The 21,170-nt window shown below is 42.3% G+C and overlaps 1 protein-coding gene across 3 annotated transcripts; it reads left to right on the top strand.

Moving 5' to 3' along the window:
- The first annotated feature begins 4,354 nt into the window (after positions 1 to 4,354).
- Positions 4,355 to 21,170, top strand: LOC139389770 (heterogeneous nuclear ribonucleoprotein K-like). Of its 3 annotated transcripts, none has more exons than XM_071136712.1 (17): positions 4,355 to 4,431; positions 6,042 to 6,110; positions 6,223 to 6,373; positions 9,831 to 9,928; positions 10,145 to 10,201; positions 11,219 to 11,262; positions 12,603 to 12,675; positions 12,851 to 12,964; positions 13,203 to 13,331; positions 13,440 to 13,768; positions 13,935 to 13,988; positions 15,257 to 15,302; positions 16,335 to 16,350; positions 19,317 to 19,349; positions 19,488 to 19,555; positions 19,759 to 19,928; positions 20,546 to 21,170. In XM_071136712.1, exons 3-17 carry the CDS (start codon positions 6,313 to 6,315, stop codon positions 20,574 to 20,576), a joined length of 1,323 nt encoding a protein of 440 aa, XP_070992813.1. In that variant the 5' UTR covers positions 4,355 to 4,431; positions 6,042 to 6,110; positions 6,223 to 6,312; the 3' UTR covers positions 20,577 to 21,170. The 3 variants fall into 3 exon arrangements, with proteins under 3 accessions (XP_070992813.1, XP_070992815.1, XP_070992812.1); XM_071136714.1 differs by having other exon boundaries at positions 4,363 to 4,431; positions 6,039 to 6,110; positions 15,260 to 15,302; XM_071136711.1 differs by having other exon boundaries at positions 4,363 to 4,431; positions 6,039 to 6,110.

The following is a 21,170-nucleotide window of genomic DNA, read 5'->3' as shown; positions in this document are numbered from 1 at the left end:
CGCTTCACGGTGGGAACAACACATGCAGAGATCATCCGTTCACCTATTCTGCCTATCACGAAGACACGGCAGTTGGAACCAAAAATCTCAAATTTGGACACATCAGACCAAAGGACACATTTCCACCAGTCTAATATCCATTGCTCATGGACCAAGCGAGTCCCTTCTTATTTGTGTCCTTGTGTACTGGTTTCTTTGCAGCTATTCGACCAGGAAGGCCTGATTCACACAGTCTCCTCTGAACAGTTGATGTTGAGATGTGTCTGTGAAGCATTTATTTCGTCTGCAATTTCTAAGGCTGGTAACTCTAATGAACTTATCCTCTGCAGCAGAGGTAACTCTGGGTCTTCCAAGAGGGTGCAAAGCTGTCATCAATGCAAATGGTGGATACTTGTAAGAATCTAAATTCTAAAATATATTTTGATTTCTTTAACACTTTTTTGGTTACAACATGATTCCATATGTGTTATTTCATAGTTTTTATGTCTTCACTATTAGTCTATGTCGAAAATAGTACAAATGAAGAAAAACCCTTGAATGAGTGCTACTGTATATGTATCCACTTTTCAGCCTACAATTTCAGCCATGTAATGCACCCACCCAACCAAACCCGTCTCCTACTTATGCAGATAATTCACCAGGCCTATAGGTTCTCACTACCCTGCACAACACGCTTTCCACAGTGGGCACAGTCATTAACTCATTACAGGCTAATGACATGCAATGCAGGTTCCTAATTTAAAATGTTGAACCTGATTAGGGCTTAATGAAGTCAGATGAATGCGTGTGGACAACACGGAATAGCAATAAGCAAAGGCCGACTATTACTCCGGATTCCCCCTGGCCTGAGCATCACTCCACTACTCACATAAAAAAATGCAGGTATTGTAAATGACTGAAAATGTGTCATTGTGTAGTAGCCCACATGGACTAAACTGCAGTAAAGGCCGAACTGTGAAAAGTAATTCTGAGTACAGAGGATACAAAGAAAATCATTAACTCAGATTTGATTACTTCAAAATTGTAGAATAAAATACTGTCATACATTAGCAAAAGTTATTATAATCTATCATCAGTGAGAGACAATATACAAAAGTAGACCTACTATCAAAAACTTCCTTCTTAAACATACTGTATTTTCATACTGTAATAAAGCTTGTTTCTTTACGCACACAAAAAGATAATTTCAGAATTCAGAATAATTTTAACAAAAATGTTTTAATCAAGAGTAGCCGAATGGCTGCATGAACTTAACAACAGAGGTATCGTAAAGCACACTTGACAGTGGATTCAGGGCCAGACAGAGCTTTAAACCCACTTACAGCTAAGGCAGTCACAACACCAAATTCCCCAGAGCCCAGTCATCAAAGTCCTCCACAGTCCACATCCCAGAGTCCTCCCGCCCGTGCCTACCTTTCACTCGCTCATCCAGGGCTCAGCAGCTCTCCTCTGTGACTGCATTAACCTTGAGGACCACAGCCTTCACGTCAGCAGGGTCCAACCTCAAAGTCATTACACAGCACATGTCCACCAGGCCCTGCTAACACGCCTTCATCCCTGCGTTTATCTGGGCCAGGTCCAGCTTCAGCTTCTTGGCCACTGAGAACCCCAGCAGGCCCGTCAGAACCTGGTCTGAGAGGTCCACATCCATGTAACCCGTTCCGTCCGAAATGGAAGCACTGACCCGCCACTCCACCTTACTGTATTTGAGGTTCCCTTGCAGGGTGACAATGAAGGCTTTCACATGCACGTCGCTCACTCACTCCAGCACACCCAAGGGGCTCACACTCTATTCCAGCAAACACAGGTAGGTAAATGGAGGTGAAGCAAGCATCACAATCGTCACACTCTCCGGCAAAGGGTCGACTTGTTCCCTGTTCTCTGACTCAGGTACTATCCAGTCTAGGCTCCTGTCTAGAAGCTTTTGGCTCAGGTGGAAAGAAGCAGTCCATGTCATCGTCTAAAGGTTGTCCCTTTGATTGTCCTTCCTGTTGTTTGGCTGTTGGAATGGGCTCTCCTGGAAAATCACATTGTCAAGCTCATCCAGAGGAAGGTAATCAGTCCTCATCTGGGATGTCCACCATGTCCAGCTCAAGGGCCTCGTGGCATGAAGGGCACCAGAGTGATGAATCTGCAAGGCTTTCAAAGCACAGGCTCTGCAGCAAGGCAATTATGTAAGAGGCGGAGGATGCCTCACTGCAGTTCAGTCTGGTTCCTGGTTGTCAGCCTCCTTTTTACCTGGTAGGGATGTGCTGGACTTCTGCCCAATAATTTGGTCAAGTGCCACAAAGAGGGAAATAGGCTAATTACAGTTGACCGAGAATAGAGCAGCATGGCTGGCACTTAACCCTAACCCGGGTATAATTTGTGAAACGAATCAACAGGAATCTGTTCCAAAAACGTTGTAAATAACAAGGTTGCCAACAAATAATGCATACAAAGTTGTATAGCGGCAGAATACGATACCGGGTTCCGAAAAATGTCTGTCCTCACTCTGGTAGCCTATTGGCAAACATTAAGAATAAGCTTTGTGGTGAGTTGTTGCCTATTCGGCAGCTATTTAGCTAACGTTAGGTGAATTGATCATGTTACTTTGTATGCGTTTGTTGACATCCTTGTACTTTAAAGTTTTTGGAACAGATTGTTGTTAGAACGTTCCACAAATTATACCCACCCCAAGCAAGTTAATGTTTCCGATATTTTTGGACTACTAAACAACTATTGATTTAGAACCATGGAGATTTACCGCAAGTCGCAAAGAAAACAGGAGCGGCCTCCACTATTCCAGCTCCTTTTCAACATCAACATCATCAAATCACCTATGCTGTCCACATTCTGATTTGTGTGTTTGTGCAAGTAGAAAAAAAAACTCACCCTACTTATAGAGAAATGCCAATCCCATACTCCCATCTTTCATGTTGACGAAACGGTCTATGACTCATACAGTACAAGCTTTAATTTTTTTGTTGTCCTAGGCTACCTGGCTAAAATGCTTGCTCGCTAGCCTAACTTCTTTGATGGCCAACGTTAGCTAGTTAACGTTAGCGTTCTACATCTAGCTACATATTAACCTTTCATCCTCTCAGTCCAGGGGCACAATGTACCGTACGAATTTATGGTGGGATCAGAATCGCCATTACAATCATTGGCCAGTACAGAGAATTAAGTAAAACCACAAGTCCAAACCCCTATCCCCATCTATGGCTAAGTTGGGAAAAGGACCAATTTAACTGGCTAGCTATGCATCAGAGGACAACACTTTTTTTTGGTGCTCCAGGACCATTCACAGTTGAGCTCGCTCAGTTTAGCTCAATGCTGATTGGCTATTGTTTTCTACTTTTTTTAATCAAGTGAGGCCAAATGTTTGCTGGCTTCCCTTGCATTCAATGGGCGGCAACAATGTCATACTCTTCATGACCAGATAGAATCAGATAAATGGCCTTACACATACAGAGACCGTAAGGCACTGTTTCGCTCGGATGCTGTCTCCAGTGAGATACATTCAGCCTCTTGCGAATTGAAAGAAAATTCCGAAAACACAGAGATGAAATATACATTATTTTATGTTTTTTGTGTCATTTTTGGTGTAAGACAGGCTTCCCTTGGCATCCATGAATACACGCCATTGCTTAGAAGTACTTTTCACATGCAAACATTAAAAGTCTGAATCTAATATGCTTCCCAAAGATAACATGGTTGCTGTGTAGAACGTTTATTTTGATTGGCGATTTTCTGCATTTATCAGTGCCATCAGGTTGATTTAATTTGTGTCCATATACCAGTATTATTAGGGACATTGTTCTTCTTGCAAAGCATATATACTTTTTAATCGAAATATTATATTGTGTGCATGTAACCGTACTCATTGAGTGATAGTCATAAACCTTAATTTACGTAACAATGGTTTGGGTTAGTTCTGTATAATTGTAGCTATCTGCCCCAAAGTACAAGTGCAGCTGCTTTTTGGCGAATCGCCAAGGCGCCAAAAGTTGGAGGCATGGAGAGTCAAAATGTTTGTGGTGCTAAGGTTCCCATAATCATTTTTGGACTTCGCGCGAAACACACTAAATATGTGATATATCTACATGTTAGAACGATAATAGCATTAGCTAGCTACAACCCTATATGAACACAACTAGTAAGTATTTACATTATGATCAAGACTGAAAGTAAAGGACTGCTGCAAGTCAACCAAACTATTTCGGTACGGAAGATTGGTGGGAACTATATCTTCAGACCCGCCTCCATTATGTGAGTGACAGATGAGTTATCCAATGATTGCTATTTATTTACAATTCAATGTATTTTCCCACCAATCGAAGCAGCTACCTCTTTCTTCAGATACACATGATTTCTTAGCCATTTTTGTTCTTGCGTTCTTCCTCAGCGAAGGGTCGAAAAGGAGTAGCAACGATACACGGTGTAGCGCAGGTCTGTTTTACACACATTTCGATGTATCTCTGCAACGAATAAGTCCGTCATTACATGTTGATGCGATGGTATAAGCAAACACATTTGAAAGCATTCGTGTATCTAGCTATACCATTTCCAACTAAGACAACTAAAGTAGCTGGTTAATTATTGTAGTTAGCGATCCAGTGTAGCAGGCAGGCTAGCATAGCTTACACAGCTAAATTTAGAAATGTATCAAGTGTAATTAGATATGGCTTTCAGAGCTTTATCCTTAAGTTATACGATTGTGTTTCTTTTCCCTAACTAACGTTAACTACAGTAGCTACATATTACTGTAGCAGTCCAACCGCTAACGTCGTTAGGTAACGTTAACATTAGCTAGTTACCTTAACTAGCTAGCCACCTTTACTAAATACTTTCACCAGCTGAATGAACTAAGTAGCTCCCCGATATGCTAGCGAGCTATGTTTTTCTCGTATACACCAGAGAACTAATAAATAGCTAAACGTTTTTTTCTCAAACCGTATGCGCACATATGGCCTAGGCAGCCGATAGTGGGCGCCATAATTCGCCACGGCACTGTCGTCTAGGACTGATGTGCATTCCCTGTATATGCTCTTGTCCCCGGTGGACCATCCCGTAGACAAAGCACCCTCCATTCAGTTTGGAAAGGCATAATTTCCCTCAACTAGGAGAGCCGCCGGGGGGGAATGTGTAGTCTTAATAAAAGTAGATTTTCCACCACCATTTTATGACCATTTAGGATGTGGTACACCCATGGTGGTGTGCAACGTCCTAAACGAAACGTATTTGATTACAGTAAGACTACACATATTTTTCCCGGCGGCTCGCGATTAAAAATGGTAAGGAGGGATGTGATTGATGCCTTGCAGCTTGAATGGAGGATGTTTTATGTACGAGCCGGTCCACGGGGGACACGAGTGTATTAACGGGAATGCACACCTAGAATATCATTGGATCAACGCTGTAGGCTAGCTCGCACCATTAATCCAAAAATAATGCCAGATGAGCAAATGTATGATTGTAGCTAGCTATTTGTTTAATTACGATCAAGATAATTATCGGCGCGAGGTGATTCTGAGATGAGCCCTCGTTGCATTGTCATTTTGTCCCGAATCCGATATCATTGTGCCAGGTCGTATTATCAAATAAATCTGTTTTGTAACTTCACTCATGCATTGACTTTCTTTAGGATAATATATTAAATGTGCATTATTCCTCATCAATTCAGTACGTGTGTCTTCTGGTCGCCTTCAGAATTGTATTAAAGGCCAGGGGCATATTCATTAAGCCAATTCTACTGCAAAATGTTTGTTAAACGAGACAGGGAGGGAACCTACCTAAATATGTCCAATAGAAATTCTAATTTTGCTCTGTTTGCTTCTTAAATGTTTTTTTTGTAATGAATATGGCCAGTTCAAGATAATACATTCATTTGAATCAATGCTGTTCCTCATCACACCTTTTAATTTTATGAATGTTGTCATTCATTGCCAAATGTTTATGCACCATTTATTAGAATTTTATAATCGTAGCAGTGTGTTATACGATTATTCTTGGGTAGGTTTTTTTTATGCCGCTAATCAACCTTTGCCTTTTTTCAGTAGGTTCGCAGCAGCTCTGAGACTTTGTTTCGTTCCGCCCATAACACGCCCATCTTCTCACCATAAATAGTGGTAAGTGTTGGTCACCAGTCTAGTCTCTCTCCTCTGTCGTACTTTGTTTCGTCAGTTCTGAAAACCCCAAACCCTGATCTCATCTCTTTCCCTCGACCATGTCCATCCACAGCCAGTCAGACAGAGGTGCCCGCTCCTCTCTCCCCGTTACCTGCTCCCAGGACCGAGGTGCCTGCCCTACCCTGCCCGGTGTTAGCCGACAATGGAGACAGAAATTGAACAACAAGAAAAAGAGACCTCATTCAGCAACACAGAGACAAACGGTGAGTTGTAATCCTTTTGTGTATTCATTAAATAATTGTAACTGATCTAGAAAATGAATAAGAACAGTGTAGTTATTTTTTAAGCGGCGTGGTGCAAGGTTTATGCCCTCCTGTGTTTAAGACTTACTAATAATCAATGTCTGGTCGAAAATATAAACATTTCAATTCCTAAATTGAGGCTGCCAGATATGTGCAGAGCAGTTTTAATATGTAAGGACAATGAGTGGGCTATTAGTATTACATGTATATCATTTCTACATCAACTGAATGCAGATCCAGAGAACCAGTCAGTGTGTGCAGTGCTCCAGACTAACATTTTCCCCCAGTGACACTAACTTTTTCAGTTGGTTGCACCAGCCTATGATTTGGTTGCACCATAGTTTTTTTTTGCAATAGAACAACATAGTCATAATCACCTTCAAGTCATTCACAGTGCTTTAGACAGTGTACTAGACTAGAGCTGGTAGGCTATTCAAGAAACAAGTTGTATATTTAACATGTCCAGGTAGGAATGCATTATTGAATATATTTTGATGTGGTATCTAATCCATTGATTGTCATGAATTGTGGGTTGACAGTAGGGTATTGTAATATTTTACTGTTAAAATAGGGCTCCAGAATTGTCTGTAGTTTGTTGTTCAATACAGGTGAATTTGTGTGTGTTTATGTCCACTAATTTATTTTGGGCTAATTCACCACATGAGGAAGGGAACTCAAAACATATTGGCAATACTGAACTAAAATATAAACACAACATGTAAAGTGTTGGTCCAATTTCTCATGAGCTGAAATAAAGATCCCAGAAATGTTCCATACGCACAAAACGCTTATTTAACTCATTGTGTGCACAAATGTGTTTACATCCCTTTAATTCTCCTTTGCCAAGATAATCCATCCACCTGACAGATGTGGCATATCAAGAAGCCGATTTAAATAGCATGTTTATTACACAGGTACACCTTGTGCTGGGATAAAAGGCCACTCTATAATTGGCAGGTTTGTCACATAAAACAATGCCACCTTTATCCAAAGTTTTGAGGGAGCGCGCAATTGGCATGTTGACTGCTAGAATGTCCAACAGAACTGTTGCCAAATAATTAAATGTTAATTTCTCTGCCATAAGTCACCTCCAATGCCGTTTTAGAGAATTTGGCAGTACATGCAACTGCAGACCAAGTGTAACCACGCCAGCCTAGGACCACCACATCTGGCGTCTTCACCTGTGGATCGTCTGAAGAGGGAAAGGGGGGGGTGCTGAGGTGCATTTCTGTCTCTAATAAAGCCCTTTTGTGGCAAAAAACACATTCTGATTGGCTGGGCCTGGCTCTCCAGTGGGTGGGCCTATGCCCTCCTAGGACCACCCATGGCTGCACCCCTGCCCAGTCGTGATATCCATAGGTTAAGGCCTAAGGAATTAATTTCAATTGACTGATTTTCTTCTGTGAATTCTACTCAGTAAAATCTTTGAAATTGTTCCATGTTACAAATATATTTTTGTTCAGTATAGATCATTAACACCAAATATAATGCCTACTGCTAGTAGTCATGTATTAATCTAACAGTACATTTAATGTCCTCATGCTTGGTAAACAGTAGCCACAGCAGCCATTATGGAATGGCATGTTGCGCTGAACAACAAAGGAGCTGATTGGCTGACACTGCCATTCCAAAAGGCCGGCGGTGGCTACTGCTAGCTAGCATGAGAACAAAAAGGGATGTTTTCTGGAAAAACGAGTATTTCAATCTTCTCAAGGTATCAGTTTGGATGTAGGTGAAATACAGCGGCACATCCCATCCCTGGGTTGAGGTATGTTTCTGACCCATATCTCGCGCGGGCTCTGCGGTGTCTAACCATGATATTGCATTCCAACCTCAGTGCGCTCAGTGTAAAACAAGCATAATGGTTGGGTCGGAATCTGCTGGCCACTATTGAGCTCAATATAAAATATTGAGAAATAGATATTATACCCACATAAAGCTGGACATCCTCTCGTCAACGGTTTCAACAGTAGTTGCTTCTAAAGCTGTGTTTTACCTGCAATTGGATTTTGAAATGTTATACAATCAGAACCCTCCTTTGTTTTGTGTGTGTGGGGAGCGCACATCAAGGAAAAGGTAGAGAGATTGGCTCACTCATCACTAGAGGTCGACCGATTATGATTTTTCAACACCGATACCGATTATTGGAGGACCAGAAAAGCCCATACCGATTAATCGGCTGATTTCTTTTTTAAAATTATTATTATTTATTTGTTTACATTTATTTGCAATAATGACAATTACAACAATACTGAATGAACACGTTTATTTTAACTTAATATAATGCATCAATAAAATCAATTTAGCCTCAAATAAATAATGAAACATGTTCAATTTGGTTTAAATAATGCAAAAACAAAGTGTTGGAGAAGAAAGTAAAAGTGTAATATGTGCTATGTAAGAAAGCTAACGTTTCAGTTCCTTGCTCAGAACATGAGAACATATAAAAGCTGTTTTTTCCTTTTAACATGAGTCTTCAATATTCCCAGGTAAGAAGTTCGGTTACACCAGCCTCATCTCGGGAGTTGATAGGCTTGAAGTCATAAACAGCACAATGCTTGACGCACACCGAAGAGCTGCTGGCAAAACTCACAAAAGTGCTGTTTGAATGAATGTTTACGCGCCTGCTTCTGCCTACCACCGCTCAGTCAGATACTTAGATACTTGTATGGTCAGTCAGATTATATGCAACGCAGGCCACGCTAGATAATATCTAGTAATATCATCAACCATGTGTAGTTAACTAGTGATTATGATTTATTGTTTTTTATAAGGTAAGTTTAATGGTAGCTAGCAACTTACCTTGGCTTACTGCATTCGCGTAACAGGCAGTCTCCTTGTGGAGTGCAACGAGAAAGAGGCAGGTCGTTATTGCGTTGAACTAGTTAACTGTAAGGTTGCAAGATTACTCGAGCTGACAAGGTGAAAATCTGTCGTTCTGCCCCTGAACGAGGCAGTTAACCCACCATTCCTAGGCCGTCATTGAAAATAAGAATGTGTTCTTAACTGACTTGCCTAGTTAAATAAAGGTATAAAATATTTTTAAAAATTGGCTGCCAAAAATACAGATTTTCGATTGTTATGAAAACTTGAAATCGGCCCGAATTAATCTGCCATTCCGATTAATCGGTCGACCTCTACTCATCACAGCAGCAGGGTCCAGTGAAATAGTTACTTCGAAACTTGCATGAAGGGAATCATGAGGATAATGCACTTTACTGTTTGACCAAATCGTGGTTTTAGCTGCCCGAAAAAATAGGACTTTTTAAACTTTTGATTGGGGTGACCAGCTCGTTCCCATGTGACCCCAAAAAATGTAACTTGCGAAGTCAAAAGGTTGAAAAATACGACTAAACGGTCGCATTCTGGGGCCCTGGTGTGTGTGAGAGAAAGATTAGACTCTGTTTTTCATTCTCAGGTAAGCGTCCCGCAGAGGACGCGGAGGAAGAGCAGTCCTTTAAGCGCTCCAGGAACACAGACGACATGGTTGAGCTCCGCATACTCCTGCAGAGCAAAGTCAGTCCTCTTTCTCTTCCTCATTCACAATCCCCTGCCTACCTTCAACAGCCACAATCTCTTCAGTGACTTAGCCTCCTATGTAGCCTATCTTTTTTCCCCTCCCCAGTTATCTATTTAACCTTTTTTTTTTGACCAAATCTATGGAGGATTTTTTTAAACTTTGTTATATCACAATAAGTTAGGTATCACCTGACTTTTTTTTCTCCGGTTCAGAATGCAGGAGCAGTGATTGGGAAGGGTGGTAAAAACATCAAATCACTGCGCACAGACGTGAGTACATTTACACCACTCTATTTGTCTGGGAATTTACAGTACCCCCCCCCCCCCCCCCCCCTTCGGTGGTTGTACTTTGGGAGTGTCTGATTTGACTAGTTTGCCTCAACTTTTGCATACAATCTAAATTGGTAGGTTGGGCTTAAGAAAATGGGTCTTGTTAACTATGGTTGGGGGAAGTATAGCTGTGAGGTTTTTGGGTAACTGTTAATGGTGGGATATGTTGTGTATTGAGACCTGCTCTACACCTGTTGTGGTGTCATCATTCGAAAGTGTAATGTCTTTTATCAAAATACCCCCCCGCCTCGCCTAATCGATACGAAACCCATGGCCTTTTTAGCTGAAATGTATTTTTGTTTGCGTAATGAATAGTGATATTACTACCAGCCATCAGCACCGCTAAGACTGTCATTAATGCTTGAGTGGGCCCAGTGTATTTTAGGGTGGAGCTGTTATAGCACCCGACACCAATTCAACCTATAGGAAATGTCTTATTTATAAACAGCCTGGCCAATTCTCAACTCATTTCATGTCATTACCCCTCTCTCTTTCTCCACCTTCCATCATTCTCCACTCTTCTCCCTCTCTCCTCTACCGCTATCCCTCTTTCTCATCTCCCTGTCTACATCTACCCCTCCTTTTCTGACCCCATTCTACCCCCAAACTATTTCTCTCTACCTGAATACCTTTGTCTCTTCTTCTATCTCCTTCTGTTCTTTAAAAAAATAAAAAAAACATTCTGAGAGAATATCAAAATGAAGAATATTAGCCTGTATTAAAATGTATTCCTCTTCCCCCTCCCTCTTCCCTCTCCTGTTTTTTATTTTTGTTTATTTTTGCCCACTTCCTCTGTTGCCCATGTTCTGGATCGCCCCTCCTGCGCCCGCCCACCTGACACCCTGGCTGGCCCTGCCCATAATCGTGTCCCTCCCTAAATGGGCGCCTTACTTCATTGACATCTGTGTGCTCGAATGGCCCTGGCCCCTGCCCATGCCACGCCCACGGCCCTTGCAGTTCAATGCCAGTGTGTCAGTCCCAGACAGCAGTGGGCCTGAGCGGTATGTCCCTAAGCTCCTCCCTCTCACTGCCTGACTTCAGAAAATAAACAAACCTGCCTCTGTTCCTGTGACAAACATGTCAACTTTTGTTCAGTGACAGCATTATAAGCCTCTGTTTTCAGTGAGGGTTTCAACAAATACTTTAAACCTGCCTTTGTTCTAGTGACGGCATTTCAACATTCTATTTTATTTCAATGATAGTATCTCTCCCTTCAACGTTCCTCACCTCCCTCCTTCCCCTCTCAGAGTTGGTGTACTGATCTGTTTTAGCTTCTCACATTCCTCTCCTACCATCTTCCTCTTCCTTGTTACCACAGATCTTTTTTAGGGGGTGGGGGGGGGCGGGGTTGGACCACTATAATTACGTAAGACTGTTATTCCAGGCAGAGCTGCTAGGGTTCAAGTGTTGTATGTCTTTTTCCCTTCTTTACTCTCCATATCACCTTTGCCGTGGTTGGAACTGTTGAAAGTTAACTTATTTGTCACCTCATCCCTGTGACCCATGTCGCTCCTCCTTGCCTTCCCTCAACATCCTCCTGTCCATTGGTGGGAGCATAACGCACTGTTACCCTGCCATCTCTCACCCATCTTTAAGTTTACTTTAAACTGTTCCTTGTTTGATTATTTTGATTAGCATAGCGTACTACTGTCATGTTTTTATTGACCTTTTGTTATTTTTTGGTGTTTTTTCTCCCCCATGTTGTGTTACAATAACATTGCATTAGTGCTCTGGCAGCAGGCACCATCGGTGCAAACCGCCACCGCCCCCAACCTTTCCTTCCTTACCCCCCCCCCCCCCCCCCCCCCCTTCCAGTGGTCACTAAAACACACCTGCTTTCTTTGGGTTCCTTTTACCTGTTTAACAAAAAAAAAATGGTGGTCTCCTTTGTCAGACACACTGGGGGGGGGGGGGGGGGGGTAATTTTCTTTATTTGTGTATTTATGGATACCTGCTGATATGTTATAGATATACATTGATAATGGGTTATTCTGTCCTCTTATTCCTCTGTTGTAATTTGAATGGGGTTTGCACATAAAACCAGAATTACTACATATGGCCGCTGGTCCAATCATCACAGAACATTGACTTGAATGGGAATGTCCATTCTAGTAATTCTATTTCTATGGGACTGTACCACAACAGCTACCCGGTTAACCCCCACAGCTGGGACCGGATGAAAGGGGGGGGTCTTCATTTATTGTCAGATGTTATGGTTGAAGTTCTGCTGAGGGAGAGTCAACCTTGGTTTTGAAATACTGTTTCTTTCCTCTCTAACACCTGGTCACCATTTGATTGGTCCCCCTGGGAATATCCTGCGCTGTGATTGGTGGCTCTAAAGCATTCTGAGCATCAGTGCTGAAATCGAGACCGTGGGAGAGATCCTGCTCAAGATCATCCCTACTCTGGAGGAGGTGAGCCTGCGGTTGGAGATGAGGGAGAATGAGACCAGCATTATGGCTGCCTATATTTTTCAGTTATAGTCCTGTGTGGTACTACTAGATATTGAGTGTGCAGATAAAACAAAACATACCATTTCCATTGGGATATAGATATAACATGCTAAAGTTTTACCCCCCCCTCCCCTAGTACCAACAGTACAATGGGATGGACTTTGACTGTGAGCTGAGGCTACTGATCCACCAGAGCCTGGCAGGTAGCATCATTGGTGTGAAGGGAGCCAAGATCAAAGAGTTACGAGAGGTACAGTTATGCGCTCTGAACTACTCCCACTCTTTTCTCCTCACCTGGGTCATGTCCAGTACATTTTTAAAATACTTGATGGGCCTAACTACCTGAACTTGTCCAATAAGAATGCAAATGTTTTACTCTCGTTTAGAGCTTATTGAAGGTGACCCTGATTCAGTCTTTCTGTGGGTTCTTCTCAGTCCTAAGGCCTTGCTTTGTCTAATTTGACCTGTGTTGACTCTGACTGTTGTAGAACACCCAGACCAGCATCAAGCTGTTCCAGGAATGCTGTCCCCAGTCCACGGACCGCGTGGTTCTGGTCGGCGGCAAGTCTGAGCGCGTCGTTGAGTGCATCAAGATCATGCTGGAGCTCATCGCTGAGGTTGGTGCTCTTATCAAACTGTTGGTTCTGTTGTCGAACCATTTGACTGAGCTGTAAATACCACAGCCAGCCGACTGTAGAAATTATGTGTGATCCTATCCCCGTCAGGCTCCCATAAAAGGGCGCGCCCAGCCCTACGACCCCAACTTCTACGACGAGACATACGACTACGGCGGCTTCACCCTGATGTTTGAGGAGCGCGGGGGTGGCGGCAGCCGGCGCCCCATGGGGGGCTTCCACATGCGAGGGGGACGAGGTGGCGGAGGTTTTGACCGAGGGCCCTCTGGACGAGGGGGTCGAGGGGGGCCCGTGCCCCCCGCCCGCAGGGACTACGAGGAGATGAGCCCCCGTCGTGGACCCCCGCCTCCCCACCCAGTGAGAGGGGGGAGGGGTGAGAGTCGTGACCGCAACCTGGCCCCACCACACAGAGGAGGAGGGTAAGAGAGCTTCACCATCGCTCATCTCCATTTATTTTTCCCTACACCTCTTTCTGTCCATTTTGCTTTGTCTACATCAGTTTGCGCTCAAACGTGCAGGGACATATGGTCTTTCATTCATAGTGTGTGTGGGCTCGTGTGTGTTCCATTTCCACGTTGTTTGCAGAGATGACCAGTACTCCTATGACTCCTATCGGGGCAGTGCAGATGCCAGACCCAAGTAAGTCCTTTTCCAGCCTTGTAGGCCACTGGTCTGGAGTCAGTGAGTACGGTTACATGCAACAAAATGCCATTATTGTTGATATTCAGATTAATATAAAAGTTTGATTAAAACGTTACCAGCCAAAAGTTTGGACACGCCTACTCATTTCAGGGTTTTTCTTTATTTTTACTATATTATAGAATAATAGTGAATACATCAAAACTATGAAATAACACATATAGAATCATGTAGTAACCAAAAAAGTGTTAAACAAATCAAAATATATTTTATATTTGAGATTCTTCAAAGTAGTCACCCTTTGCCTTGATGAAGGCTTTGCACACTCTTAGCATTCATCAAGGCAAAGGGCGGCTACTTTGAAGAATATAAAATATATTTTAATATGTTTTGGTTACTACATGATTCAATGCGTGTTATTTCATAGTTTTAATGTCTTCACTATTATTCGACAACGTAAAAAATTGTTAAAAAAATAAAGAGAAACCCTGGAATGAGTAGGTGTGTCTACACTCTTGACTGGTACTATACTTTGCCAGAAAGATTTCTGTAATAATACTGTTTACATGAACACATCTGAAATCGGGGTACTTGATGCCACTGATAAATGCAGAAAATCGGCAATCAAAATAAACATTCTACCATGTTGTTTTTTGTGACGCATATTTTCGGAGTTTATATAACGTTTCAATGTGAACTACCTTTAAGACGCGTACATTGTTGTCCCGAACTCACTTCACTCGCTCATAACACCTCCGAAGTGAGTTCGGAACAACTGAATGTACGCGTCTTAAAAGTAGTTCACAGCTCGCTTGGCTGGTACATGCGCAGAACAAATGCACTGCTGGAACGCCGATTTTAAGGTCTTCACATTTCCTAATAATTTGAAAGATTGCTCAGAAAACCAGGTTTTAATCGGCTTATACTTCGATTTTGACTTTACGCAAATTAAGATAAGCCGAGTAAGGTTTTTACATGACTACTACATAATCTGCCATAATCTGGTTAATATTGAATTACTACTTTGCATGTAAACGTCCTCAGTCGGTGCTGTGGTCAGTCAGTCTAACCTGAGTCTGTTCCTCTGATTACTGGCCTCGTCAGTGTTTCAGCCCTGCCATTAGTCTGTCAACACCGCTCACTTTTGTGTTCTACGTGGGTCTGTGAATGTGTGTGGTTTGACTTGGATCAGAGAGCTGCTGAAAAGCCCTCTGCCTTGTCAATATTTTTCTCAAGTCAGACTTTCATTTTCTCTGTCTTTCTCTTAGCAGTGACCGAAGAGGGAGACCAGGAGATCGCTATGGTGATAACATGGTTAGTGACCCTTAACTAAATGCATGTCGCTGTCGTCTTGGTATCTATTGGCTGAAGCATCATATGCTGAAACAATTGTTGGTCTTTCCTAGACAATGATTGTGATTGCCTGATAGTAACCTCATCGCCATGGCCACAGCTAACCCCACTATAAAACCCAACAACACCTTTACCACTAACATGTAATAAACATTACTTTACCATAGTTAACCATATGACCAAACCATAAACACGGGTAATGGGTAACTTCAGTAATAATTACCCATACCACCAAGACCACTACCATCTATGTAATCGTGGTTGGGGGGGGGGGGGGTTGCTAGGTGTTAATAATAATGCTTTGTTGACAGACTGGTAGGTTATCTTTGAGAGCTGGCAGGATACTGCCTCCGGTTGCTCGGCAACTGATTTTTGAATCGCTTGTTGCCCTGGTGACTGAGCCGCTGAATAGCAGGTGAAAGCTGTGGAGTGAGTGGCGGATGGATGCAAGTGGAGAAGGGGGCAGGGGTCTCCAGCATCAAATAGGGGCTTTTGTACGACCTGGCCTCCTCAACCCTGACTTGATCGGAGGGATCGATAGTTACATATCACAATATTATTTTGGACAATATTATATTGATACTTTGACTCCAAGTGTTGTTGTTTTATTTTACGCTACCATGTTGCTAAACTCTGCAATTATTTTTGATTCTATAGCATGTTCTCCATCTTCTTTTTAAATAGTGAGCCAATAGCACTTTTTTTCCATGGCTGATCAAAAATGCATTTTCTAATCCTCTGGTCTCTCTGCACCAGACTTACAGTGAGCAATATGTTTGGACATCCAATCGCAGTATCGAATCGCACTACATATAGAATTGTGAGAATCAATACATAATGTATCGGCACCTTAGTATCGAGGTAATATTATATCTTGAGGTCCCTGCCCTAATCCTGATCATGCAAGTGTTGCTTGCATCCATGAGTGTATACAACAATTCACAAGGGAATGTGTGTTTAAACCTGCTCTCCCTCTCTTTTCTCTTTCTCCAGGGTGGGGGTGGATATGGTGAGTTGTTCCGTTCTCCCTATGTGGATCTGTCTGAGTTCAGTTTGTCACGCTGTCCCCGTGGCACAATAGTATTTCATTTGTAAAGCGCATATCCCATTCGCAATGCGTATCAGGTAGAAAACAAACCAAATTCAACGGCAAAACATCAAAAAGTAGGATCATTTCAATACAATAAACCATTACCTGCTAATAAAAAATAGACTGTGAACAGATTTAGCAATCAAAGATTAAAAGCTAGCTTGAAAAGGTAGGTCTTTAAATGTGTTTTAAACAAGGAAATGGAAGCTGCCTCCTTGACATGCAGGTAGAGCGTTCCAGACCTCAGGAGCCACATGTGAGAAGGCCTTATCACCCGTACTGCACAGGTTTGTGTCCAGGCAGTTTGAGTCTGGTTATCATAGCGGTGTGCTGGGGAATAGTTCTTTAGAATTTGGCATATGCATTTAGAAGTTGGCATATGCATCACCCTTGAGGGCCTTTTAAGGTGAGCAGCAGAATCTTAAATGTGATCCTGTATTGAACAGGAAGCAAATGGAGGCTGGGTAAAACAGGGCGATGTGAGTTTTTTTTGTGTAGTTTGTGAGCGCATCCTGGCAGCTGCGTTCTGGATCATCTGGAGTTGACAGGGAGCCTTACTGTCAGCAGTGCCGAGATGTTACAAGGGCATGCACACGCTTCTCAGCATCCACAGTGAACAAGAAAGACCTGATACAAGGTGGCAAAATTACACTTTATGTTGCGAATGTGTGCTTCAAATAAGAGGCTAGTGTCAAAAATTACACACAGGTTTCTGGCAGTGGGGGAAGCTGTGATGGAGTCATCATCCAGAGGAAGGGAGAATGTGCTCATTTTGCTCTGTGTACTCTTAGAGCAAATAAACACAAGCTCTGTTTTGCTTTTGGAAGTTCAACTGCATCCATCTCTTGATTGCATCTAGACAGTCTGTTAGTTTGATTGTTAGTCTGACTTGTCCTCACATATTTGTGTCATCAGTGTAAAAATTCAAGTTTAGTCCAAATCTCCGTATAAGTATACCAAGTGGCAGCGTGGGTGTGTATAGAGAACAGGAGTGGCCCCATAGCAGAGCCCTGTGGAACCCCTTGACTGACTGGCAGGGTTGGATCACAAATTCTTGTTTGTAAGTCAGGAGTTAAACCACAGGAGTGATGTGCCAGAGAATCCAAGCTAGTTCATAAGTCTGCTAATAATCGCATGATTCTCTGTGACAAAGGCTGCTGTGATGTAAAAAAGATGCTAGTGTCTCCATCAGCTGTCATCAAGAAGTAATGTGTAACTTTTACCGGGGCTGTCTCTGTGCTGTGCTGTACATGCAACCCGGACTGGAAGGGTTCATGGCGATTGTTGGTTAAAGGTAGGTCTGTAGCTGTATTGAGACCACACGTTCAAAGATCTTTGATAGAAAAGGGTAGGTTGGAAACAGTGGTGGGAAAGTACCCAATTGTCATATTTGAGTAAAAGCAAAGATATGTTAATAGAAAATGACTCAAGTAAAAGTGAGTCACTCAGTTAAATTCTACTTGAGTAAATGTCTAAAGGTATTTTAAATACACTTAAGTATAAATAATTTCTAATTTCTTATATTAAGCAAACCAGATGGCACCATTTTCTTTTTTTAAATTACAGATAGCCAGGGGCACACTCACAACACTCAGACATAATTTACAAACAAAGCATTTGTATTTAGTTAATCTGCCAAATCAGAGGCAGTAGGGATGACCAGGGATGTTATCTTTTTAAGTGTGTGAATTTGACAAGTTTCCTGTCCTGCTAAGCATTCAAAATACAAGGAGTACTTTTAGTTGTCGGAAAATGTATGGAGTAAAAAGTATTTTCTTTAGTAATGTTATGAAGTAAAAGTTGTCAAAAAAATAGTTAAGTACAGATACCAAAAAAAACTACTTAAGTAGTGCTTGAAAGTATTTTTTACTTAAGTACTTTACACCTGGTTGGAAATTGGTCTGTAATTGCTTAGGGTGTTAGGTCCAGGTTTTTTCAAGATTTGTATAATGGAGGCAGTTTTCAGGTAATTAGGCACAGTGCCTGAATTCAGTAATTTATGATTTTGGTTATTGTTGGACTGAGAAGAGTGAGGCTGGATTTTGCTTTGGCAATAGGGTTGATGGGGCAGGTAGTTGACCTCATATTTTGGACAATTTCAGAGACCGATGTTGGGCTTGTCCATGACAATTTGTTGAAACTGCAACTAGGAGGCTCAGTATGAAGCATAGGGGCACACCCCAAGCAAGGGTTAGTTTGTACAGTGCGGTACTTCATTTTGAATTGGAAAAAATCAAGAAAACTGTTGCATTGCTCGATGGAGGAGTTATCTGGGGGTTTACATTTCTTTTAGGACAGAAAATAGCATTCTGGGGTTTCCCCTCACAATTTGCAATGAGACTGCGTGCAGTGTTCAGTACCTCTGTATGCAATCTGATGATATACCAGGGCTTGGGCATGCATAGTTGGGTTTGGTTTTCCTCCAACTTCTTTCCAGTTTACGCCAAGCAGCTTTCATAGAACGTAGAGGGCCAGTGGTTCTCCAGTGTATGTTATGGAACCTGATTTCAGCTGGTCTACTGTGCCAAGCTAGACATTTTATTGTTATTTTTATTTGGGCAGGGTAGTCTCTTTTACAAGGGGACCCTGTATGACTGACAGTTACACAATCAAGGCAGCATAGGATATAATACTCAACAGCCTTGAGTGTATTGTTTTGCACCAGTGTACTTGTCGACTATCTTTGTTTTGTCATTTCGACTGTTTATTGGAAGATCCTCTTTGAAACGTGTTGGCCTGCTCTGTATCAGGTTGGTAAAATACGTGTTTGTTTATTTGTTTATGGTGCCAGTCTGCAGTGGATGTGTACATTTTAGCATATTTTCTTTAAAAAAAAAAACCTTTCCCTAACTGTAGCTCTATTTTCTCTCTCGCCTTTCAAACAGATAACAACTCTTCCTGGGACTCCTATCAGTCTGGTGAGTCTGTAGAAGCACTTCCCACAGCTTGGTATTCAATATGTTAGGTTATGGTGTTGTTAGAGCCTAAACACTTCCTCAAGCTGTTTCTCTGATCTCTCCTTGTGTGTATGTCACTGTATGCGCCGTTTGTGTTAGGTGGACGCGGTTCCTACAATGATATGGGAGGGCCAGTCATCACCACACAAGTGACGATCCCTAAAGATGTGTGTATAACCAGAAGAGGGGGGACTCCCCATTTACCTCTCACACACACACTATGTTCTCACACAGAAATGGCTCGGCCTGTCTCGCCCTCCATGGCCTATGAAACCCTTATGCAACATTCACACGCACACACAGAACACACTTTTCCTGTATTTTCACACTATTGTGCACGACATTCAGTTGACCCTGGTGTTTTCTACAGCTGGCCGGCTCCATCATTGGTAAGGGAGGTCAGAGGATCAAGCAGATCCGGCATGAGTCTGGCGCCTCCATTAAGATCGACGAGCCACTGGAGGGTTCTGAGGATCGCATCATCACCATCAGCGGCACCCAGGACCAGATCCAAAACGCTCAGTACCTATTGCAGAATAGGCAAGTTCTGGACGCCCTCTGAGTGAATAGAATTTCATGTCTGCCTTTTCTATACCTTCCTGTTTTTATAGCCACATTTTGATCTCAAAATATATACGTGTAGATATATATTTTTCTACCTCTTTTTAATCTCTTATTGTATTTGTCTCTGCTGATGTTGACTAACCTCTCTCCTCCCATGCAATGTGAAAGTAGTTTCAGCTTCCTCTTGTGAAATGTCTGTATTAAAATCTGTACACAATTTGTACAAAATACTTGTACAAGTATTCTTTTATTGATTCAAAACTGTAGGTCAATATTTGTTTGTGTTAATCATTCAACATGTCATATTTTTGAAGAATATGATCGGTGAAATGTTTGGTTTTATGACCTAAGAGCCTTTTCGTTGTGAAGCAGGGAGTGGACTTCTTCCCTGCCTGTTGCTGTGTGGAAGACTAGTGATTTTGTTGTTTTTAGTTAGATGAATCGACAACAAATCACAGTCTGCCAAACGGCACAGGCTCCTCCTCTTCTGTCTCCCCGGCAACCGTCAGCGTGTCTCATTGCGCAGATGCTGAAATGCTAACGCTGCCTCGTAGCCATGGTGACTAACCTTGTCTCCCTTCCTCCTCCCCCAGCGCACTGCACCTGCTCGGACACCAGGACTAACCCTCGCCTCCGACTAGGCCCGCATCACGTGCTCTCTCCCCATCTCAGACTCTCCCAACCCCCTCTCCCACCCTCAACCACCTCTCCCACCCCCAACCCCTCTATATCTTTATTGACTCCTGTGAATTTTCTTTTTACTCTTTCAGTGTGAAGCAGTACTCTTGTCAGTTCCCCTAAACCAGGAGACTCAGATTGAAGCAAATCCCTCACATCCCCATCTTATTGTCCCGGTTTGTGGGCATTTTGTTAATTTTTTATTTTAAGGTCCAACATTCCTATGTTAAATGTAGACGTTCTGCATTTTTTTGTGTAGTTCTCTACTCCATCTCTTGTATTTGTATAAAATAAAATAAAACATTTGTCAAAATATTTGGAGTCTCCTGACAGACAAGTGAACATTCTTTATTTTTGGATGGGTTGATTTCTATTGGTGTGTTTGTCAGCAGAGTACGACTGTCCCATGTGTGTTTTCTTTCTGTCGGTATTGGAGTTACTCACACACACCCCTTACCACCACTCCGTGCAACATGCAGAGTGTACGCCTTTTTTTTTCACATTTTTATGATTTAAAAAAATAAATGTAGAAAATTGTCA

Source organism: Oncorhynchus clarkii, chromosome 30, assembly GCF_045791955.1.
Source record: "Oncorhynchus clarkii lewisi isolate Uvic-CL-2024 chromosome 30, UVic_Ocla_1.0, whole genome shotgun sequence".
NCBI classification, from domain to species: Eukaryota; Metazoa; Chordata; class Actinopteri; order Salmoniformes; family Salmonidae; genus Oncorhynchus; species Oncorhynchus clarkii.
This window is presented reverse-complemented; position numbering and strand designations above follow the sequence as displayed.